General features: G+C 42.5%; 1 protein-coding gene across 2 annotated transcripts in view; it reads left to right on the top strand.

The window, feature by feature from the left end:
* Window positions 1-25,214, top strand: part of PLXNC1 (plexin C1) — a 150,304-nt gene that overhangs the window by 39,919 nt on the left and 85,171 nt on the right. For both annotated transcript variants that reach the window (XM_053584249.1, XM_053584248.1), the window contains 2 exons: window positions 12,652-12,766; window positions 21,417-21,564. In XM_053584249.1, the coding sequence (XP_053440224.1) occupies window positions 12,652-12,766; window positions 21,417-21,564 (263 nt within the window). The remainder of the gene's footprint in view (window positions 1-12,651; window positions 12,767-21,416; window positions 21,565-25,214) is intronic.

The following is a 25,214-nucleotide window of genomic DNA, read 5'->3' as shown; positions in this document are numbered from 1 at the left end:
ACTGGAGGGACCCCCACTGGAGGCAGGCAGATCAGTGAGCAGGTGGCTGTAATGTGTGAGAGGCTGGGGACGGAGTTACACTGTGAGAGTGCTATAGAGGGGATGGAAAGAATTGGGTGGATTAGGGAGCTAATGGAAGGTAGAGTTGATAGGACTCTGTGATTAATTGGATTCTCCTTTGAGCCTGACACACTAAAAACAGGGCCATAAAGTGAAAAATAAAATATCAAGGTGGCCTCCATTTTTCTGGAAGATGTATTCTTTCTCCTTTGACCTAAATTTTCACAAAAGAAAACCAAGAAGGGATACATGCGTGTATGGGGTTGCTCCTTGTCTCAGGTACTGGACAAGGCATGAGGCTGGACCCAGAGGACGGGTACCTGAGTGAGATGGGGAAGGGCTTCCGAGAGATGCCAGCACTGAATCGCAGGGCATGCAGGGGGTGAATTACTGCAGTGAATTCTGCACTGAGCTCACAGGGAAGGGGTGAGGGCTTCTGGCTGGGTGACCAGATGGACTGAGGAACCATTTACTGAGTAGGGAATGGAGAAGGAGGGGCCTGTTTGGGCTACACGGGAAGTACAGGGGGCTGACTGCCACACTGGCATGGTGAACAGGATAGCTGAGGAGGACAGACTAAAAAGTCCCAAACAGATCCCAAGTAAAAAGATCCCAAGCTTGCCTGGGATCAAATCTGGGCTTCTATGTGACCTGCTAGTTTCCTATCTCCTGTGTGCTTAATCTCCTCTTCTATAAAGCAGGGTTAATCATAGTACCTGCTCCAGAAGGTTGCAGAGAAGATTAAATCAGATAACATACATGCTCCTAGGCTGGTACTTGGCTCATAGTAAGCGCTAAAGTAGTATCAGCTAGCGTCACGGTGGAAGACCGAAGAAGAAGCTGTTGGTTGTCCCCGGGGTTGAGAAAGGCTTCAGGGAGGAGGTGGCCTTGAGCCTGTGCAGACTTTCCCCAAGGGTGGCAGGTGTTTCAGGGTGGGCAGTCTGTCTTGGGAGTGGCAGGTTGTGTTCTGTCGCTGCTGGGGCACTGGCTCCGGAAGGAAGGAAGGGGATGGGAGCCAGGCTGGGCTCTGACTGTGGACTTCATTAGTGGGTTCTGGGAAGTCATTACAGGTTTTAAGCAGATGACTACCACAATCACATTTGCGTTCTAAAAAGATTATCCTGATGGCAATGTGAAAGATGTCAGCTCTCCCAACCTCCCAGCCGCCACCCTCCCAGGGTTGCTTCCCTCCGGTGTTTTGTAAAGAAGGAGTTTACCTCACGTCTCTTCCTGAGCCACCTCCACCTGAATGGCTCTTTCTCCAAATTCCAGGTACCTCCCCATCTCTGCGGATGCCACCATGGGGCTCCACTTGCCTTGGTCCCAGTCACATTTTAAATCAGGGCTGGGTCCTTGTCAGAAAATGGGCTGGCAGGAAAGGCCACACTTGCCCGTATCTTCCCTTCATGCCCCACCTGCACAGGGCACGTACAGGGGCAGACAGAGCCCCAGGCACACTGAGCACATACAAGGTGTGTAGAGGGGCTGGATGCCCCCGGAGGATCTACGTAAATGTAACATTCGCCCATACTCTCCTATGTGTTTCTTCTGTGTTGACAGTCGGAAGACCTTCAGGCAGCCCCCGGTAGCTGTTTTTAGGTCTTCAGCTGCTGTTAGACAGTTCTACACATGAGATTGTGAAAGAGATCATTTCTTCACTCGGCCTAACAGCAGGGCTCGGTGGCCATCTCCCGATCAGACTGTCTGAAGGGCTGGGAGTAACAGAAGGGGATTTTTAACACAGGAGTGAAAGCTGAAATCTGAATTCTAAACATATTTGTCCCCAACACACAAGAGTAACAAACGATAAAAGAGTGAAATGGTTTGCTTGCGACACCCCCCACTTCCTTGCCTGTCCTTGCCTGTCCTGCCTGAGGTCTCCCCTCCATGTGGCCCTGCTTCCTCCAGCCTCCCAGAGCCAGTCATTTGCTCTAAGGGGACCCTCCCCACCAAGGTGCTATTGTCCTGAAACGTGTCTGTGACAATCCAGACAATCGTGGCCACATGCTTCTGAAGCCTGAGTTAGTCTGTTCTGCCATCATGAGAGTGGCAACATTCCGCAGGGAAGGCCACGGAGAGCTTTGCAGCAGAAAAGTCCAGCAGGGTGTGCCCGGTCATTCTCCAGAAGGCAATTGTAGTGGCTCTTCCACTGGAAGCCTGCCTGGCATCCAGGCCTGGCCAAGAGACGGTCTGTGTGGATGGAGAAGAATCCGCAACGGCACGCTCCCCGCCATGCTGCATTGGGCCCTGCTGGTATCCTGTGAAGTAAGTGCTGTGACAGTCCCCACTTTCAGAGTAAGAAAACAGGCTTAGGTTGTGTATGGCTTCCGACTGCTGCTGCCACAAACTACTGTAAACTCAGCGATGGCTTAAAACAACTCGAATTTATTATCTCACAGTTCTGGAGGTCACAGTCTGAAATGGGTTTCACTGGGCTAAAATCAAGGTGTTGACGGAGATGAGTTCCTTCTGGAGGTTGCAGGAGGGTCCGTTTCTTTGCCTTTTCCAGAGGCTGCCCGCATGCCTTGGCTCATGGTCCCTTCCTGAGGCTTTGCAGGCAGCAGTGTGGCATCTTCAAATCTGTCTGGTCCTGAACTCTGTTTTGTTCTCACTTTTTTCTGTCTCTGACTCTCCCTCCTCCTCTTATAAGGACCCTTGTGACAACAGTGGGCCCACAGAAATCATCCAAAATAATCACCCCATTTTAAGATCCTTGACTTAATCGTATCTGCAGAGTCCCTTTTGCCATGTGCTCTGGTTTGAATGTGTTCACAAAAGTTCATGTGTTAGAAACTTAATCCTCAGTGAAACAGCGGTGAGAGGTGGCACCTTTATGAGGTGATTAAGGGATGAGGGCTCTGTTCTTATGAGTGGATTATTGCTGTTATCAGAGAAGTGGATTAGTTATTACAAGAGCGGGTTCCTGATGAAAGGACGAGTTTGACCTCTCTCTGTCTCCCTCCCTCCCTCCCACTCATGCTTTTTGCCCTTCTATCATGATGTGGGAAGACCTTCACCAGATGTGGGCCCCTAGACCTCAGGCTTAACCAGCCTCCAAAACTGTAAAAAATAAATATTTTTCTTTATAAATTACCCATCCTGTGGTATTCTATTATAGCAAGACAAAACAGACTGAGACACCATGTTTAAGTTAACATGGTCACGGGTCTCAGGGATTAGGACATGGACATTCTGGGAAGTTATTTTCCTGCCTATCACAAGTTGCACAAGTAGCAGAACCAGAATTCAACTCTAAGCTTTGCACTAAGTCCCCGGCCTCAACCCGTCACTATAGCAAAAGGGAAGAGAAACAGAAAAGAGACATTATCCCTCAGGACAATGGGAGGAGCGAGGAGAGCCTGGAACAAATGGCCAGGTGGAACTATCGTGATAATTGATACACACAGGAAAGATAATGGAACTCAAGAGCCATGTGAGTTAAAGAGATTGCTCTGCCTTGACAGCTTAAGCACCGCACATTTAACAGATACTTATTGAGCACCTAGAGTGTGTCAGACACTGTCCTGAATGCCAGGATTCTAAGCGCCAGAGGGAACAACTCAGGAGGGCCTAGGAGTGAGGGGTTTTCGGTTCTTAGGGCTGCCATAACCAATTTCCACAAGGCAGAGGATTACAGTAACTCACATTTATCATCTCATAGTTCTAGAATGTTCCAGAGGAGATTCCTTGCTCACCTCATAGCTTCTAGCCACTCCGTCCTCCTTGCCTGTGGGTGTCCACATCATCCTCCCTTTTCCCTTCGAGAGACAGCGGTCATTGGGCCTCCTGAATCCAGGATGGCTTCTTGAAAATTTGCAAATTTCCTGCCTGCCAAGACCCTATTTCCACATAAGGTCATGTTCTGAGATTCTGGGTGGACGTGAATTTGGGGGGGATGCTATTCAACACCTGACACGCAGGACGATACTGTACAGATAAACAAGGAAATAGAGGACGCGCAGCTGGATTGGCGCTATGAAAACAACGCAGAAAAAGGAGCGGGCAGCTCTGGCTGGAGGCAGAGGAGGTCACGGCCTTGACCAGGGGCCCTTGGAGGGCTCACTGAGAAGGGGGTGCCTGTGCCAAGACCTGAAGGAGCACATCCAGCCCTTTACAGGCCATTGCTGTGTTTAGCAGAATGGTCAGGAAGACACTTAGGGACAGAAGATCGTTCCCCATTTTCCTTCCAAGTCGGGATGTGTCCTTGTACAGATCTCCAGCCTGCAGTCTGCGGTGACACATCTTTATGGTCCAGTGCGGCTCTAATGACAGCAATAATGATAATAATGGGATTTGGGGGCGGCCCCTCCTTCTTGTGTGAGGACCCCATTGTGCCAACTAATTGTGTAGACGCAAGTAGGACAACTGTCTGTGGGGTGGCAGCAGTGGGGCGCAGAGAGGAATATGTTATTTGGGCCTCGGGGCATTACTGAATTACCCTGGCACAGGCTGAGTCCATGCATCTGGGTTACCAAGAAGGCTAGAAGGGGTTTGGGGGGCCTTCTGACACTGGAGAGGGGCCTGTGGGTTCTTCACCTCCTTTATCAGCTGGTAGAGGAGCTGTGAGTAAGTCCTACTTATCTCAAAGCAGAAGGTGGAAAGGGGTTGGACTGTTACAGGGCAGAGCTCCACCCCTGGCGTCCCAGACAGTGAGTGACAGTGAGCACTGGGAAAAGGCCTGTCTGGCTCAGAAGCCAGGCTTCTCTGTTTAGTGGAGCAGTGACTGAGGTCCTCAGACCATGTCGCCCAGACTACTTACCTGCATTATTTATTTATTTATTTATTTTTGAGACAAAGTTTCACTATGTCACCCTCCGTAGAGTGCCATGGTGTCATGGCTCACAGCAACCTCAAACTCTTGGGCTTAAGCAATTCTCTTGCCTCAGCCTCCTAAGTAGCTGGGGCTACAGGCGCCCACCACAACGTCTGGCTATTTTTTGGTTGTAGTTGTTGTTTGGCAGGCCCAGGCTGGATTCGAACCCATGAGCTCCGGTGTATGTGGCTTGTGCCCTAGCCTCTGAGCCACAAGCACTGAGCCCACAGCATCTCTTTAATGATGCTCTCTGACTTCCAACCAGCACCATTAAGAACACCCCTTTTAGTAAATACACAGTTTAATGGAATAGATTTTTTTTTAAATGACCTTATCTCAGGCAGCATGCACTTTCATAAGAATGTATTGATTGGCTTTTAAAAATTCCTCAAATGTTTTCACTCGTCTTTGTGACCTAGAATTTGTCCTGTTCCCAGCAGCTGCTCCCACATCCAGGCACCACTTCGCTTCCTCACATGAAGCCTTCGTCAGCCTTTTAGTTTTTTGCTTTTGTAGTGTTTTGTAACATTTGGATGCTTTTAATCTGCTTTATGGAGAGTGCAACATTTCTGATAGGCCAGTGCGAGCTTTGCTAATGCTTTCAGAAGGGGATAAATATCATTGTCCCCTGTTTACCGGTGGGGAAACTGAGGCCCACAAAGGCTAATGTGTGAGAGAGCACCTTGAATCCAGACCCTTCCCAACTCAGAATGCATCATTTTCCCAGTTTTGTTTCCATGCTATTTTTAAAAATGCCTCTCCTAAATTCTCTAGTTCATGGTTTCCATTTGGAAATTAGAATGCCACCTTTTAGTACACTCATCACAAACAAAAGAACCACATGGGGCGAAGGCCACAAATCCTCTTTGTGTGAGTGTTTCAGTCTGAAAATCTGTTTTACGTATGCTAAATGGCTCCAAGTTTCAAGACAAAGGCTGGTTTGCCACCATGCCAGTTAACAGGCCAACCTAGTGAACAAAAATCAATGTGACGACTTATACTGGTATCATGGAGACCTGGACAAGAATTTAGTTACTTTAAAATTTAGTTCTTAATCCAGTTCAACTACTGTTTGTTGAATCTGAGCTATGGACCAGGCCCTGTACTAGGCCCAGGAGGGAGCAAAGATGATGTGTCTCTCTGCCCTGGACATGCTCACAGGTTGGTGTGGGAATTATCTTAGGAAACCAGGGCGAGTGCTAAAGCCTTTAAAATGTTTGAGCAATTTGGTGTAATAGTAAGAGATGGACACCAGTGCCGGACACCATGCTAGCTAGCTTCTCTGTACCTCAGTTTCCCTATCTTACACGGAGGTGCTAACAATAATACCTACTTTATGGAGTTTGTGAGGATTAATGAGTTAATTCCCAGAAAGCCCTAGAAACAGTACCTGGTATATAGGCACAAGGAAGGTGCTATGATTTGAAAATGTCACCCCAAAAGCATTTGCTGGAAACTTAATCCCCCAAAAAACAGTGTTAGAAGGTAGGGCCTAATATGAAGTGTTTAGGTCAGGAAGGCTCTACCTTTATGAATGGATTAAAGTGAATTATAGGCTCACACCTATAACCTTAGCACTCTGGGAGGCTGAGGAAGGTGGATGGCTTGAGCTTCAGAGTTCAAGACCAGCCTGAGCAAGAGTGAGACCCCGTCTCTACGGAAAAAATAGAAAAATTAGCTGGGTGTTGTGGTTGGCACCTGTAGTCCCAGCTACTTGAGAGTTGAGGCAAGAGGATCACTTGAGCCCAAAAGCACTGTACCCACGGTGAGACCCTGTCTAAACAAACAAACAAATAAACAAGCCGATTATAAAGGACTTCAGGCTGCAAGTTCCACTCTGTTCCTCTTGTGTGAGCACATGCCCTCCCTGGTCCTTCCACTGTCTGTCTTGGGATTATGCAGCAAGAAGGCCCTCTCCAGACACAGACCCCTTGACCTTGGACTTCCTGGTCTCTAGAACTATAAGAAATAAATTTAGTTTCCTCATAGATTACCCAGTCTGGGGTATGCAGCACAAAATGGACTAGGACAGGAGGGCTCAGTCATTGTTAGCTATCGTGAGAGGCAGCGTAGGACAGTGGGCAAGACCCCAGACTTTGAAGCTACACTGCTTGTTTTTGTAGCGCAGCTCCTATTACTGCTTAGGAAAGCAATGTGGAGCCTTCTATGCCTCAGTTTCTCCCATCCATGAACTGGGGACAATTATTGTAACTATTTCATAGTTCTGTTGTGAATAATAAATGAACCAAATCATGTGAAAAGATGTTGCCTGGCAAGTTAGATGTTTTTGCCTTTGGGGGAAAAAAAAACCTTCTAAATTGTCTCTGTTATTAGCATAATTTTATCATGTAGATTGACTTTCAGCTCCAGTGACAAAGATCCAATTTTTCAGCTTTCCTAGCAAGTTATTTTGGTCTTGTATTTTGGCATTCCCCTTTTAAAGACTTTCATTTGGAGTCGAGTTGTCAGAGAGACTTCCTATCCTCCCCTGTTCGGTAGACTTTGCTTTCTTCATCTCGGGGACTGGCAGTTGTAATGAGAGTCCCCCAATTCTGGAGACCATTTGGCCGCTCCTTTGGGCTCTGTGCCTTTCCTAAAAATGCAGACATCTGTTTCAAATCACTTAGCAGAAGACCTTAGGATGCTCTTGTGGCAAAACCCTCCCCCAGATGGATGCAGTCTTTTGTTCCCAGAGAGAGAGAGAAACTGGATTGTTTGCTTGTTGAAAGTTTTGTGATATCAGTATAGGATCATTGGAACCGTTCGCACTAACCCCCACATTCAAGCCACTTACCTGATATTTGGTTATCAGATTCCTTCAGGGACTGCCTGCTCTTCGTGAACAATTAGATTAGAGGATGCTGATGAAATTCAAGTGGCAGGAAGTAGAAGTTACATTTCTGAGTTCACAGTTTCTATTTCAAGGTTGAGTAAGTGGTAAATTTTGACTGAGAGATTCTAGCCTAATAGCATCAGATTCTCAAGGTCCCCCAGCCCAGACCACAGGCATTTTTACCTCTCTGGAAACTTCTGCTCCTTTTCAGAGGTGGGCTTCTCTGTTCTTCATGTTGGCATGAAAGCAATTAATAATTTAAGCCATGCCCATTTTAAAAAAATAGAAATGCTATATAAATGCAATACAGTAATAATAAATTTAAAAGTCGATCCAGCTGGGCACTGTTCCCAGACTACCAGCTGAGCAGAAACACAAATAAGTAAAGAAGAGAAACTGCTATATAATGCAAATGGCTGCAATCTCGTTGTTTTCGGCTACTCTTTTATTGCAAGTGTGTAGTATCGAAGTCACATTATGGATAAATAGGTTTTGTGGGTTAACCTGGAAACCTAATCAGTTTATAACATTATTTATATAGGGAAAAAAATCTATTCCACATTACAAACAGATGGCTTGCAAGCACTTTTCTTTCTTTCTTTCTTTTTGGAGCACAATAGATTTATAAGTTGAGGGCTGCCTGGAATTTTAACCTCTGGATGTTTTGTATTCAGATGAAAATGGCATGACAGATGGAAATTAGAGGACTCTCAGAGTCCCCACTTCTGTCTTTCCCTCCCAAATCCTTACTACCCTCTTCGTCCTAGACACTCTGCCTTCCCCAGACTGTTCTCTGTTCCTGGGATCCTTATCTCGGGCTCTTGTCCCGGACCAGTCCCCTTGAACAGGGCCAACCCCACCTTCCAACCTCTGTTAAGGCCTCAGAATGCCAACAGGAACCCTGAATGTCTTTATTTTTGTGCACTTTAGTAAATGGTGGTTAGATCCATAGGAAGCCGTGCAGCTGAGAGGCCAAGTTTGTGGCCTCAAAGTCAGACTTCTGCCACTTTGCAGCTGTGTGACCTTGGCATGTTACTGTACTTCTCTGAGCCACTGTTTCACTCCTGCAGAATGAAGTTGTGAGAACTAACTGTAAGTTCTCGCCTCCATATGGTGGGTGCTTATTCAGAGATCCTACGGGTTACACAGATTTCTCCAGACTTGGGAAGCAAACCCACCTATGGAAATACTTTCTGAATTTCAAACAGCAAACTTAGAAATAGGTGCCTAGAACGTCCTTGTTCATGAATTGGGGCCTGGTTTGAAACAGACTTTTGTATGTGTTGGGGCTGGGGGGGTGGTCATGTACTTATATAGCTGAGCGACAATATTATTGGAATATTTTTATTTATGTTTTTTTTTTGTAGAGACGGAGTCTCACTTTATGGCCGTTGGTAGAGTGCCATGGCCTCACACAGCTCACAGCAACCTCCAACTCCTGGGCCTAGGCGATTCTCCTGCCTCAGCCTCCCAAGTAGCTGGGACTACAGGCGCCCACCACAACGCCCGGCTATTTTTTTTTTTTTTTGGTTGCAGTTTGGCCAGGGCTGGGTTTGAACCCGCCACTCTCGGTATATGGGGCCGGCGCCTTACTGACTGAGCCACAGGTGCCGCCCCGGAATATTTTTATTTTTAATAAATCAAGCTCTACAGGAGATTTTATAGCCAACTAATAAGAACAAGCCTTCTTAAATAGTTTCATTGACTTATTTCCACATACAGTGTTTTTCACATAAGGAAAGATTTTCCTTTTTTAATTTTAATTGTTTGGGATTCGTTGAGGGTACCAATAATTAGGTTACACTGATTGCGGTTGTTAGGTAAAGTCTAGACAGATTTTTTTTTTTTTTTAATTAACTTTTTGGTTTAGGGCTTTTTCCTGCAGGCAATCTCTTCTTTGCATTTAGGCAGGTTCTCTTGTCTAATTGTAAACAGACTTTTGTCTGCTTCTTCGTTTTATCGTATCAGCATAAGCTCTAACCAGAAATAAGGACTAGAAAAAGAAAATACTGACTGGGCATCCTAGGATCTTTAGGTTGCTCTCAGTAGAGGATGGGGCAAAAGCCCTGGCATAGGAAAGAAAGCAATAGATCTCTACCATTTTCTCCAGAATACACCTATTCTAATGCACATCCAATTTTCCTCCTGTTTGTGTCCTGAAGAAATTGCAAAGAAGGCATTAAGAAATGAATACATCGCTGAGGAATCAGCCTCGCTAGAAGTCGTGTCTGGCAATGAGATTTTAATTTGATTAGGTCAGTGGCTTAAGTGTTTATGGACTTGCCCTTTGCTCTGTTGATACACAGGAATAAGAGTGATAGCTTTCAAAAGGAATTATTTCAAAGTAACTGGTTTTGTTTACTAAAATATGGGTGCTATAAGATCTGTTCCCCCTCCTTAAAAGACATGAGCGCATAGGTAAATGTACTGTCACAGAAGATTTCATCATCTGCAGTATTTGAGAAGTAATAAGATACTCTCGTTGGTTGACCATCTGGTTATACATTCTTGGTGTCACAGTTAGCTTTTCATTTATTTTATTTTATTTTATTTTTTTTACTGGTGAGAGGCAAGGAATAAGAATTCAAAGATTTCAGGGTTGTTTTTTTTTTTTTAAGTAAACAAGGAATTTATATTTAGTTGCTTAACATGGCCAGATTTTGTTTTTACCTTAACGCAGAATAAGAAAGGAATGGTTCGTTATGAACCACTTTCTTTTCTTTTTCAAAAAATAAACCGAAAACCTCAGCTCCTAATTGGATCCTCAGATTTGAACTTTTAGCTTATGGTGAAAGTCGTCTCTTTAGCATAAGGAGTCAGGCAGACATAAATCAAAACTCTAGAAAGAAAAATCACCAACAGAAAGGACCCATAGAGATTTCATATTTCATCCGTTCATTGAAAAATATTTATTGAAACCTTAGTATTTGCATCTCATGCTGCCAGACACTGAGGGATTTGCTAAGGAAATATTAAAGACGGTCTTGCTTCCTTTGAGGGGCTTAGAGCTTACTTGGGGAGAACTGATATACACATAAGAAACAGTTAAGTTGTAATTTGAGGCAGCATCTGATTAAATACCAAAATGTGTGGTTTCGACAAGAAATGCTGTAAGAGTTCAAAAATCAGAGTGATAACTCAGTGGCACTACTGTTTTCTGCCTACAAATTGGCAAACTGTAGCACTATTTGTATGAAATATTTTACACTTGTTTTTTTGGCAGCCTTAGGCTTTGACTCCCAGGCAGCATTAAGAACCTACAAAAATATTTGTACTCCGGTCTCTGTAGAATTGGCTTATTTTTTTTCTTTTCTTATGGGCAGAGGAATTACCTTTTATAAACCAGAGTGCCCATGAGAGGCAGGGAGTTCGAGAGGCAGGGAGTTTTTGACAGTCATGACCTATTTCAGATACACCCTGAAGAACCAGCTTCGTCACTCTCTGTTTTCCAATCCAGCATAGCTTGTCTGCCCATTGCAAACTCTCCCTGACATTGAGAGGCATTTTAATTTGAATTTAATGTCCGTGACGGACGAGCTAGCCATCAAGGGTCAGATAAATTTATGGCTTTGGGGGATGGCTGCTAAAAATCCCCATGGATGTGAGGTTGGAGAAGGAATGGACACAGATGCAGTGGGAGTTGGGCCCCAGATGTGCCTGCAGTGAGCAGGGTTCCCCAGATATCAGAAGACGATGACACTGCTAGGGGATGACGTTTAGTGAAACTCACTGACTTCCTGTGCTATTTTTGCCATATTCAAATTAGCACAGAGCTCAAAGACAAAGGCATGAGGCCTAACTTCTTAAGAATCAAAAGACAGAGAGCGAAGAGGAAGAAGAAGAAGTAAAACCTTTCTAAGTCAACGGCGATATTCAGGCCCCTTCATACCTCATTCCTCTCAGGAACTCCCCACCGCTGAGTGTGTGACTGTGGTCATTACTTGGTTGATTTTCAATCTCATGATTCAGGTGTTTCCGGCTTCTTGTAAAACTGTCTGTCCCTGGTCGACTGCCCCTTCTATTTAATCTTCAGCCTTGAGGGGTGCAGATAGCCAGAGATGTTTTCTTCTTTCCTTGATACTATCCAATGAGGCTTCTATGGAGTCTAACACCATTTGATGTTCACTTGGTGAACTTGGTGTTCGTTCTTGTCAAGTTGGTGGCCCACTGGGAAGGCAAGGGGTTCCTGAGTTAATGTGACCTAGAGTAACTAAAACATAGAGACAGCCAGTGATCTCACCACTCAGCTGCTGATCCTCTGTTTGTCAAAGCAGCTGGCCCTGGTGACAACTGAAGACTTATTTGGTGAATCCTCCGAGCTGGCTGACTTGAGAAAGTGGCCCTGAAAAATGTTTCACCTATATCTTTTGATATAATTTTGTGTCTGTCTGAATAAGCGTTATGTAGCAGATGGTTATGGGCTGTCTTATCATATTCTTAGGCTGACTGTGCCCTAGAAATATTTTTATTTAATCATCATACTGCAAAACACACAATAGTACTTGATTATTTTTTTTTAAGTAGAAGCCAAGCTCCGCAATAGGTTGACAATCTAGGAATGAGTTGCAAACTTAAAGTTTATACAGTAAGTAAACCCTCTCTCGGGCTGTTCTTCACTAGGTATTTCCAGAAGAGAGCTCTTTATTTTAGAATCCACGAGAGGTTGTGCTTTGGATGTATTTGGCAATGTCATCTTGAGAGATGGCTCAAGAGTCGAAGTTCAACATGTTGTCTACATTTGTTCTCTGCTCCTAGACATGATGGGAAAAAATGCTCTGCTGTTTTCTTCTTGCTTTTCATGGTTTTAGCATCATGTTCCTATTCTCACTCAAAATCAATAATCCACTTTACAAAGCCCAGCGTTCTGTACTGAAGCCAAGTATGAGATAGGTGTTAACTGATGCATGTGTGGAGTTGCTGTTTTGTTGCCTTTTGTATTTTTTAGGTGTACTTTTCAAGCAGATTGTGCACACTCAGAGGACTTAGAAAACTGGTTGGATATTTCATCGGGAGCGAAAAAGTGCCCTAAAATTCAGTTAATTCGAAGCACTAAAGACAAGGTAAGAGGAAAGATTTTGATTTATCTCATTTTGCACGACTGGGGCTACCTCCCTTCTGTGTGTAAAATATCTATTAGCTCTCAAACAAGCTCAGTCATCACAGCGCATTCCTTTTGGTAACAAATATTGAGTGCCTGCCTGATGCTATCCACTTTGCCAGGTGTTGGATAGATAGTCATCAAGGACTATGTCATCGTGTGGAGCTAAAGATGACCCTTCATAGTTGAATCTGAGGAAAGGTGAACCTTTAATGTAATATAAATATATACTGATTTATTAATAAAAACATAGAAAGAGAAGTTTAAACTTGGGCTCCACAAGATCCCTTAAATGTGGCTTCATTGTAGAATTTCGTTTTTTTCTTGTGGGTCCTTACCCTAATGTGTTCAGGCTTCTAACAACCGTTCTGTGGAACGTGACTTTGAGCAATATTGGCAAAGGTGGAGAGAAACCAGCGTGGGCAGTGGTTGCAAGTGGGGGGCGCTTGGAAAGCCTCTGGGTCCTTGGTGTGGCAGCATCTCAGCCCTGTCACTGAGCGAGAGAAAGGAAGCAAGTGGCATATTCAAGCATTTTCTAAAGCAGATACCAACCGTGCCCTACGGGGAAATGGAATTCCTGCCTTACAATCTCAGTGGTGCTGGAAGGAGACATTTTCTCCCTAATTATGGCTCTTGTGTTATGAATAATTGTGCAGAGTCCCCATCAGCAGCCAGTTGACCTGTCTGTTGAGCTCCCTGTGTTTTATTTGAATGCCACATTAACAAGGAAATAGGGCACTTTCTCTTTTCTCTTACACTTTGCCATTTCAAATAAATAGCAAGAACCATACCACTTAAGATGATTTAACATTTAATACAGAAGAGCCAGAGTATTTAATGAGTGATAAATAATAAAAGAATCAAGCATTCAAGTCAAATCTAATCAGAGCGAACACATTTAAAGTTATTTGGCTGTTGTCACTTTTGTCTCTCTGGGGGTGGGGCTCAGTGTGGGACAGGGGTGGAGAGAACGTCCAATGCCTTCATACTAACTTCTTCCAGGCCTGAGTCAGAGTGAAGAGATTTGGTGGAAAATCATCAGTATAGCTAAATTTTTATTCCTCTCATCAGTCTGAAAAAGAGCCAACTTTGGTGTTATTTCTAGAATGGTAGAAAGTACAGCCGGTCACCAGGTTACAAGCAAGGTAGGTTCTGTAGGTTTGCTTTTAAGTTGAATTTGTATGAGGTCGGTCAGTTAAGTTCACGAACTCACCCTAGAAATAATGCTACATACCTCATCACTGAATGTCACTGTGGTCGCCAGATGGCCAAGGGGAGTACTTCGAGGGTGACCATAGTGATACTCAGCAGTGAGATATGTAGCACTTTTTCTAGGAGGAGTTCACAGACTTAGTTGGCAGACTTCCTACAGTGATGGCTCTGGTGGCCATTCCAGATAAAGAGTTCCAAAATTGCTTTGGAGTGAGGGGACGAGGTCCTGGCATCAGTGCATAGCTTCCCAAGGGGAGTCTTCGAAGGTGACATAGTGATAATCAGCAATCAGGTGTGTAGCACTTTTTCTAGGATGAGTCAGCAAATTTAATCACCAAACCTCATATGTGAATTAGAACAGATACACTTACCTATTACCTGGAATAGCCTCCCTTCATAAGTGCAAGTTGCACATAAGTCAGATGTTTGTAACTCGAAGACTGCTTGTACCATGATTCCTGAATATACTCAGGACTCTGATAAGGGGTTAATTTTATAGAAGATATTTTTCTTTTGTTATTTAAAACAAATTAAGGGTAATATTTCAGCTCAATGTAGTGAGTGGGAGGAAGTACCTTGTTCATTAAATAAAAAGTGCTGCTTATACAATCTGTTTCTCTGTGTATAGGTTCGATAGTATAGATTAGCCACCATCTTTATCTAATTTAGAACATTTCAAAAAATGCTTACCACCCAAACAACCACTGGTGCTTTCTTCCCTGCCCCGAGTCCAGCTGTGGTTAACCCTCACCCTCCCAGAAGCGTCTCACCCAACCCTTAGCTCACTCTCTCCACCTTACCATCACTCTCAAGGTGAAGGAGATAAGAAATTAGCAATTTGATCAAAGCTATTCTTTGAAACCAGCTTTGGAATGATTATTTTGACAGGGTTGAAAAGACATCTGACTCTATCTCTTGATCATATTATTTCAAAATATTTCCTACCCTATGGTCATCTGTGACTTCCCTGAAATTTTCAGGTCTTTGTTTAAATAATACTCACCCTGACCTAAGGAGATGACAATATGTCTTTGTTCCCTGTTCCATCTATTAGCTCAATTCAAAGGGTGTTTGCTAACTGCCTATCACATGCCTGGTAACATTCTAGAAACTTCGTAGATACAGAAAAACACCCATCTAATACAGAAGCTCTGTTCACAAGACACTTTGTTTCTCTACACAGAACAATTAAAAGATAGTATGTCCTCATAGTCACTGTGGGATTGGCATTAAAAAGAAATAATTAGAGCAATTCTAGTTGTCCTGGAGGGATTTCTGAGAGGTTTCATTGAATAAAAACAGCAAGATGCAGAAAAGTATGCATTACATCATCTTCTATCGATCAAAAATGTCCCTAGACATGTTTATGTCTATATGTGGCTATGTCAGTGTTTCCCAGCCTTTTTTTTTTTTATCTCACAGCGCACTTGAACCTATAGTTGAACTTCTGTAGCACACTTAAATTATGTTAATCAAAAAATAGAATATACGTACTATGCTTTGAAAACTTCTTTCTAAAATAATTTACTGATCTTTAAAATTTTTCATGGCACACCCAAGATCCTCTCATGGCACACCAATCGAAAATCACTGCTCTGCGTGATTATTTGAGCACAGAGAAAAATATGGAAGAATTCATATGAGGTTGTAAACGTGGGGTCCCCTGGAGGAATGACTGATGTGGTAGAGAAGGAAGGCAGAGATAAGTAAAAAAAGAAGACAGCAGAAAGCCTCCCATACACAAACACAAAAAAAAGGACTTTAAGACATGATCCTATTTTTGTATTGTATAAAGTTATGTATGTTTGTATACCGAGAAAGATTTTAACATTCAGTAAAAAATGGTTTATACCAATAGAAATAGAAGAGACATAAAATTATTTCTCACAAACTATATGGTTTCTAAAGAAGAGACACTAGAAGGATTCTTCTACAAATCGTAACTAAAGCAAGAAATTCCACCATCGTTGATATACTGACACTGTTTTTAAAGTTCGGTCAGTACAATAACATAAACAAGGAATAGAAATAATTATTGGAATGAAACGTACAAAAATACCATTAACTGCTAATCTTAAATGATTGCATGTCTGTGAAATCTAAATATATATCCTTAAAAATTATTCAAATGGATAAAAGTCAAATGAAGTAGGTAATGTTCAATAAATATTCAAGTATCAATAACTTCTCTACATGTCAGGTTAAAAAAACATTCAACTTCAATTACTAAAAGGTTCTATTCCTAAAAAAAAAGAAAAAAATTCAGATATAAACTTAGTGAGGTATCTATCCTATACTTTAAATTCTTTTTACTCGGAGATACATACTGAAGTGATTTGGGCTTTAAACAGCTTAGGTTAAGCCATTCTTTCTAGCTAGATAATTAGCTAGCAGAACAGTGGTCTATTAAGGCTATTTATTATATGTTTAGTAAATATATATTTTATCATGTATAGTTTATCATAGTTAAAGCTTACCAATGAGAAACATAAACACAAATAAAAACAAAAAACATATGAGGTATTTTCTTGGAAGATAATGGAAAACATCTTAAATACATCCAGACATATTCTACATTTCTTAGTAGGAAGATACCATAAAAATGTCACTTCTTCCTCAATCTATTTTTCTAGATGCCGTGTAATTCAATGTCTTTTGAATGGGAATTTTCTTAACATTAATATAAAATTCATCTGGAATAATCTGAACTGATAAAGAATATACAAAATATGTTTTGGAAAAACGTTTATTCAATTAAGATCACTCACATTCAAGTGTAAACATGATAGATGGATAGATAGATACATAAATACAGAGGTAGCAACAATAATTTAATGCAGGATTCTGGTTCAGAAATAGGAATCTAGATCCATAGATCATAGGAGAAAGCACAGAAATAGGTATAAAAATTTAAAAGATCAGATATCATAAAATAAAAGGAGGCAAAAGAATGATTTCATTAAAAATGTTGAGATAATTGACTTATACTATGGAAACATAATTTAATTCAAATTGTACATTAAATATAAAAATAAAATTCAGATTATTAGGAAAATGTATATAAAAATCTAAATCACGGAGGAACCAACAAGAAAATGGAATCGAATATCAGATAATTTGAAAGTATAAATTTTATTACCTCTAAAGCAACATAGTATGTAATAACAAAAGAAAGGTATTCATATACATGATTTTCTTTTTAAAAAATCTGTACAACAGAAGCAAGCATTCATTAAGGCACACACTTCAGGAAAATATTTGCCACCAACAAAATATTAATTATAAGATAATAAACCTAGGAAAAATTAAAAGAAAAACATCAAGGCACCAAAACTTAAGTGGGCAAAAGCATATATTCTCAACAAGAGGAGATTGAGAAAGTAGATATAAATATGGAAATATGTTCGACCTCACTAGTTTTCAAATAAATACAAATTAAAGTGATAATAAGCTAAGCTAACACCCAGTGTTGGTAATGCCAATTAGCACAACCTTTTTGGAAAGCAATTTGGCAGGATGCTTCAAAAGTCATAAATATATTCATTCTGTTTGAAGCACTAATTTCAGGCTTAGAATCCTGAGAAATAACTTGAAAGAAGAAAAGCCCTAAGACTGAAGTTCCTATTGCGATAGCATTTATGGAACTAATCACTTGAAAATAACCACACTGTTTGGCAGCACCCAGAATGGTTAGGTATAACACCTCACGTCAGCCTGATAGAATGTTGCATAGCAAAGAGTTCTTTGGCCCCGGGTATAAATAATGACACGCCACCACCTCTGCGGCCTATCTGACCCTTTATGTCTTTACGCCTTCCTTTTCCAGTTTGGTTGAACAAAGCACCATCAACCTAGGAAGGATTCCACTCTGGGGTTATTTATTTATTTTTTTGTAGAGACAGAGTCTCACTTTATGGCCCTCAGTAGAGTGCCCTGGCCTCACACAGCTCACAGTAACCTCCAACTCCTGGGCTTAAGCGATTCTCCTGCCTCAGCCTCCCGAGTAGCTGGGACTACAGGCGCCCGCCACAACGCCCGGCCATTCTTTGGTTGCAGTTTGGCCGGGGCCAGGTCTGAACCCGCCACCCTTGGTATATGGGGCCGGCGCCTTACCGACTGAGCCACAGGTGCCGCCCCACTCTGGGATTATTAAACCAAGGCTTCAGCTTTTTAACCATTCTCTCCTGGGACCCAGAGTCACACAAATAGACCTTTAAAGCACTGACTTTCCTTCCGTTGCACCTGAGAAAACACACTCTGTCTTCCCAGGTCAACTCCAACCTGGTTTCTGTCCCATGGTAACCCTGAACCTATTTTTGCTGAGGTCACAGGTGAACTCCACGTAGCCATTCCAGCAGACACCATAAAGTTCTCATTGTGGGTGGCCAATTGGTGGCGCTCCATTGCCTTCTGTGGCACACCCCCTCTACGTGCTCCTCCTCCGCTCTGGCCGTGCCTTGGCCTCCCTTGCTGCTCCTTCGTTTTCTGACTCTTTGAAGCTATTTAAGGCCCGGTTTGGGCTCTTCCTCTCTTCTTACTCCGTCATTTGTCTACAGACAATCTTACCCACTCCCATGACTTTATAAACTCCCCATATGTTCATGTCTCTTTTATCTCCCACCCAGATTTCTCCACCTAGATCCAGGCCCTATCCAGTGTGACATTTCCTTTTGATTGTCACAGAAGTCTCTCAAACAAAATACATGCGAAATTGAAATCTTGACTCTTCCACCCAAAGTCTACCTCCCCCTCAGTGTGTCCCATCCTAGTGCCTGGTACTTACGGTGCCTCCGTCCATCCCTCAGCTCCCTGACACCCTCCCAATCCACATACCACTTACCATCCTGCCTTAGTTACTCCTGAAGGATACCTCGACTCTGCCCGACCACTGTACCATCCAAGCTCAGGCTACTGTCACCACTCAATGACCTCTCGATACTGTGTGGCCTCCCAGTTTTAGTCTGGTGGAATGTTCTATACTTCTATTTTATGAGCTCTTTGAGGCCAAGGACAGTACATAAGTGTTTGGATCACTGATATATTCGCTACCTTGTGCGGCACTTGGCATATGTTAGGAGCTGGATAAATATTTATGGAATAAATAAATGGAATCATGTTTATAGTTATGTAAAAAGTATGTATGTGAGAACTAGAAGGAAATATGGAAAATTTCTAAAAAGTTGATGAAAATAGAATTTTTAAAAATATTTTGATGGCTCACACTCATAATCCTAACACTCTGGGAGGCCGAGGTGGGAGGATTCCTTGAGCTTGGGAGTTGGAGATTAGCCTGAGCAAGAGTGAGACTCCATCTCTACTAAAAATAGAAAAACTACTTGGGCATAGTGGCAGGCACCTGTAATCCCAGTTACTCAGGAGGCTGAGGCAAGAAGGTGACTTGAATCTAGGAGTTTGAGGTTGCTGTGAGCTACGATGATGCCACGGTACTCTAGCCCAGGGCAAGACAGTGAGACTCCGACTCAAAAATAAAAAAAAAAAAACCCAACTTTTTGATACTCTTGTTATGTTTGAGCAATGGATTTAATTTAAGACATATATATATACAAGGTAACATGTGATCGTGTGCCAGGATGTGTGGTACACTTATATACAGTAAATGCAGAAGATATTATTATAAATGAGAATTCAGCCATTTGTTGAAGACAAACTAGCAGAAATGGCCTGGGGTTTGTTACCAGGCTCAGGTTCCCTGGAGACGGCTGGACTTCAGTCCCGGTAAAGTGGACTGAAAGAACTTGCTTTGTGTCCCAGAAACAGAATTTCTTGAAAACAGAAAGATTGGGGTGATCCCCAGGGACTAGAATCGACTTAGCAAGCTTATCAGAGGACCAGGGAGACAGCAGAGTCTTAGGTGGCAATGCAGACGGTCCGGGCGGAAGGCAGCAGCGTGACAGAAGATGGCCGCTTCCAGGCTGTCTGGACTGTAGCTCTTCACAGCAGGTGATAAGGTCCCCACCTCCACTCCCAGCTTCCCATAGTAACTCCCTTTCTCACCAGATCCCCTCAACCACCCGATACAAAAGGAGTCCCTCATTGGCATATTTATCCTTTAATTTGCCTTCTGAACAGGAGACCTGACTGCCTTGTTCCTTTGGGTAATTTCTTTGGGAAAAAGTTGCCTTGGGGAAATTTCGAGATTTTTTTGTGTATGTCTCTTGTGTACACATACACACATGTACATACTCAAATATCCCTGTACATATAAAAGTACACACACACATACACGCACAAACATAACCTCCCCCCCAGATCTGATCATAAGTTTGACCACAAACAAACCCTTAACTAGTTTTAAGAGTAGATTTCCCAGGCGACCTTCTTTACCTATTATCTAATAATATTAGCAATAAGGAACAGTCGACAAATGTATCTTAACACCTGAGAGATCAAGGCACAGCTTTTGAAATGAGCCCCAAATCAAAGAGGAATCGATGGGGGAAAAAGTCATGTGTTTGAATGGGAGTACTTAGCATCATAAAAATATAAATTTTTCTAAAATCAAGGCACCTATTTAATATGATTCCAGTTAGACTCCCAGTCCCAACTCCTTTGGATTAAATGACCTTAAAGTTGATGTGGATAAATAGTGTCTAGGAAATGTTAATAAAATTATGAAAACAAAGATAAAGAAGGAAAGACTTGCCTTTTCAGATGGTAAGTATATTTCAAATCATGGTAGTAAAACCTTGATAACATTGGAATAGAAGTAGATCAATAGATCATTGGAACATAGCAGAGTTCAGAAATAGATTTCAGATATACGATAATATATAAAAAAGTGTCCTTTCAGTTAAGTGGGAAAAGAGGTTTGCTTTTTTAATAAATGGTTATGCCATAACTGATTAACCATCTGGGTAAAAATAAAGTTGAACCTTTCTCTCATACTATACATAAAAATAAATTCCAGATGGATTAAACATTTAAGTTTAAAAAACAAAATAATGACATTGGAACAATTTTATGTTTGTCTGTAAGCTAGAGTTTGGGAAGCACTTTGTAGCTGAGACAAGAAACCCTGTATTTGATTACAGAAAAACACATTGTGTAGGGGTAGAAAATGCCACAACAAAAGTTACAAGACAAACAGTAGATTAGGAGAAAAATATGTGTCAGAAATATGATAGCCAAGGATTAATATCTGCACCATGCAGAGGGCTCTTTAACATTGATAAGAAAATACACACAAAACAGAAAAATGGTCAAATGCTATTCACAAAAAGAGCAAACTAAATAACCAATAAAATATCTATTCTTTACATCAGCTCTTCTGAAAAATTCTCTTTCTGTGGCAGGTCAAAGGGTGAGTTCATGCGAGGTTCCAGCATGGGTGGAAAGGTACAAAAACATCATTTTTTCCCTGTGTCTTCTTCCCCACACAGACTACCGTGACTGTGGTGGGTAGCTTCTCTCCAAGACACTCGAAGTGTGTGGTGAGGAATGTGGATACCAGCAGGGACCTCTGCCAGGGCAGAAGTCAGCCAAACCGGACCTGCACCTGTACCATCCCCACCAGAGCAACCTACAAAGGTATATGGGCTCTTCTGGTTTTTTGTTACAAAGTTAAGAAAGAAAGTGAACTTCCTGCCTTTGGATCATTTAAGGAATAACTTGGGAATACCAAATAACAGAGAATCTGAATAGTTCCCCCTCTGTAGACTCCACTCTCTCCCTACCTCTTGGTTCCCACTTTTTCCTGGGGTCTTGCTTATCTCTGCTCTACCTCACTCCTCGATTCCAGAACCCCACCCTCAGATGTGTCCAGTGACAGTGGAGGGTAAGCTGGATGGGAGAGTGCAGTAAAGCCAGACACGACTGGGCCGACTCTACCCAAATGGTTCTGATACAGAGATCTGAAGAGCAAGGAATGCCCTAGTGAGATGAGAAAATACACCTGCTAGTGTTCCATCAGCTTGAGTTCATTGCATGCATTCTTCCGTGTGGGAAGTATCTGTTGAACGTCTACTGAGTACAAGACACTATGCTAAGTGCTAGGGATGCAATGACAATAAAAAACTAAGATGGTTTTTGCTTTCGGTATTTGTACCCTGTAGGAGCAGAAATAATAAACAGCTCACTACCATGCAGTGCGTAAATTCTGAGTTTCATAAGAAGCACTTGAAAAAGGTGCCTAACTAGACTTGGGGGTGGAGGGAAGAGTTCAAGGAAAGGTTCCTGGAGGAAGTGACGTCTGGATGAGATTGCAGTTGTAGAGTTGGCAAGAGTATTCCAGGGAAAGTATGTGATAGTCAGAAGGGGAGAAAAAGCTTTGAAGAACCAAGAGATTCTGAATGGCTAAGGCACGTGGGATAGGGGAAGGTCGAAGGCAGAGGAGTAGAAACTGGACACCCAAGTAGGCAGCCAGGGGACCCTGAAGGGCCTTGTGAACCACAGACTGTCCTGGGAGCTGTGATGAGAGGATGAAAGGTTTAAGTTGGAGGCTGGCATGATCAGTTATATTGTAGGAAGGGGCCAGTGTGCCATGTCTCTCTCCTCCGATGTGTAAGCCTGGGGTGTGTCTCTTGTGTCCATATGCACACACGTATATGGGGAGGGGATGCAGACGTTGGAAAGACATCTTCACTGCTGTGTTTAGAACAGCATCTGGCACAGTGTAAGCCATTTACAATCAGTCGATGTTTGATGAATGAATGGTGGAAGGTGGAAAACAGACCAGAGAAGCAAAACACTGAAAGACTGAGTTCCAAAATGTCAGGTAAGAAAGCTACAACAGTGGCCCAGGTGAAAGGGAGTGCGAGAGCTGGAATGGAAGCCTGGGAGATGGAGAGAAGTGGACAGATGCAGGAGGTGGTTGGGAGTTACAGGGGCACTCAGTGAAGGCTGAGATTCTCCAGTCTCCTTGGATGCGAAAGACGAGAAGTAGAGTTAAGTTCATGGCATCAGCCTCCTAGAATGAATGATGACTGTTAATGGAGCTGATTTTTTGGTGAAAACTGGAGTTACCCAAGTCGTAGTCCCTTTGGGCTGCTCTAACAAAATACTTATAGGCTGGGTAATTTATAAACAATAGGAAAGTATTGCTTATAACTCTGATGGCTGGGGAGTTCAAGATCAAGGTCTCAGCAGCAAAAGCTTTATGTAAATGGTGCCTTGCTGCTGTGTCCTCACCTGGCAGAAGAACCAACAGAGCTCTCTTAAACCTCTTTTATACGGGCACTCATCCCATGCATGAGGGTGCAGCCCCCGTGATTTAAGCAGCTCCCAGAGGCTCCATGTCTTAATACTATCATGTTGAGTATCATGTTCACATCACAGCACTCATTTAATTTCATTCCCCTCAAAAGGGGATTTAATACACCAGTCCACTGGGCTTATGGTGGCTGTATGGACCCAAAGTACTTGAAAAATTGGGCCAATTTTCTGTTTTGTCTACACTATGTAGCCTTTGTAATGCACTTTGGTTAATTTTGGTCATAAAATGGGGATCTCGCATGCCTATAGAGCACGCTTCTGAAGTGTTTAAGAACACCTCGTAAGGCTAGCTGGTTGCTTTTCGAGCCTCCATCATTTGTACCCAACCCTTCACCCACCGTTTACTGAATACAAGGTTGGACAATTAAGGTGATGAACTTGTCCTAGAAAAAGTGCTACATACCTCGTGTCACTGTGGTCACCTTTAAAATACTCCCCTTGGCCATCTGGTGACCATAATGATATTCAGCCATGAGGTTATGTCGCACTTTTTCTAGGATGAATTCACAAATTTAACTGTCCAACTTCATATCTTGCACATTTTGAGCAGGCAAACAAATTTACTTCCCACGTCTTGTACTTAGCCAGCCAGCAGTCATTGCCAAACCTTTGTCCGTGGCCTTCCTCGAGCTTAGAATGGCCTCACCCTTTCCCCTTCTGCTTTAAAATATTGGAGGAAAGTCACCTCTTCCACACGGCCTTGCCAGATTCTTTTCTGACTGGCCCTGTCATTCTAGCATCCTCGTGGTCCTCCACGGGCACCCCATCTTTGTACCCAGGTACTATGTGGAACTCAAAACATTCATATGGGTTTTCTTGACTGTGCTGTTATTGTTTTGTTTTTCTCCTCCCAAGTTATTTTATCTCTTCTAGAATAACTGAGTGCTTCCAGAGCAAAGACTAGGAGTATTTGCTTCCTTGTGATATTTCCAAATAATGTTTTGTGCATATTTGGTGGTTGGAAAAGTACGACTTCTGCAGTCTTCATCATTGGACACTTGTAGGCTCCATTGGAAAGTCTTTTCACTGGAGATCCCTCGGTGCTTCCTGTCCATATGTTCCTTTCACGAACATTTATCAAGCATCCGTTCAGATACTCTTGCTAAGAGGTTATGCCAGCTCTCAAACCTCCCCGACTTTAGAGCAGAAGATTATTTCACATATACCCACTTACATGAGCAGAATTTTATATGAAATTCTTGCTTTGAGGGAGAATTTTGGTGATATAGAGCAGCACCTTAATGCAAGAGTTCTTGGATTTTCTTAAATTGTAGTCATAAAACTAGAGGTGCCAGCAAAGTCAGACCAACTTCTTACTTTGTCAAGACTTGAACTTAGAAAGCGCCACCTACTATTTCCATTAACTCAAAAGGAAGATGACTTTAATACCTTCTTATTAGCACTGGTCCCGGGACAGAACAGGGTTTGAAAGGTGCTACTCTATGTAGGGCACCCCAACCTGGCTCTCTACCATGGTTCCACGGGGAGCATTGCACCCACAGGTTGTGGACCCACCCCAGGCCTATTAAATTAGAATCTAGGGGCGTGGATCTAATTTAATTTAATTCCAGTTCTTATAAATTTCCCAAGTGATCCTGATAGCCAAGGGAGTTTCAGAGTCATTGTCTTGGATGGAGTGTGTATATTTGAGGAGATAACAGAAATATTCCATTTTTATAATGCTGATCTAATGGAGATTTTAATCCTTCCCTTTTTATCCTTTTAAGGTTTTCTAACCAATCGCTAGGTTTTCAAAAGCAAATAAGAAAACCTGCATCATAGATTTGGTGATAGTTGATTCCAAGAATATTGTGGGAACCACGCTTTAGCATTTATTAGGTAAATATTTGTAGCGTGGATTTTTCTGAAGGTGCAAGATTTCCTCTCGAATGTTCCAGTTTTCGTGTTCTGGGCACTTCTTGCTTGGTGACTTGTTTTATTCTTATGCCTTGGCCAATTACAAGCTG

This window comes from Nycticebus coucang, chromosome 3 (assembly GCF_027406575.1).
Source record: "Nycticebus coucang isolate mNycCou1 chromosome 3, mNycCou1.pri, whole genome shotgun sequence".
Classification (NCBI taxonomy): domain Eukaryota; kingdom Metazoa; phylum Chordata; class Mammalia; order Primates; family Lorisidae; genus Nycticebus; species Nycticebus coucang.
Note: the sequence above shows the minus strand (reverse complement) of the source record. Positions and strands in the feature narration are given on the sequence as shown.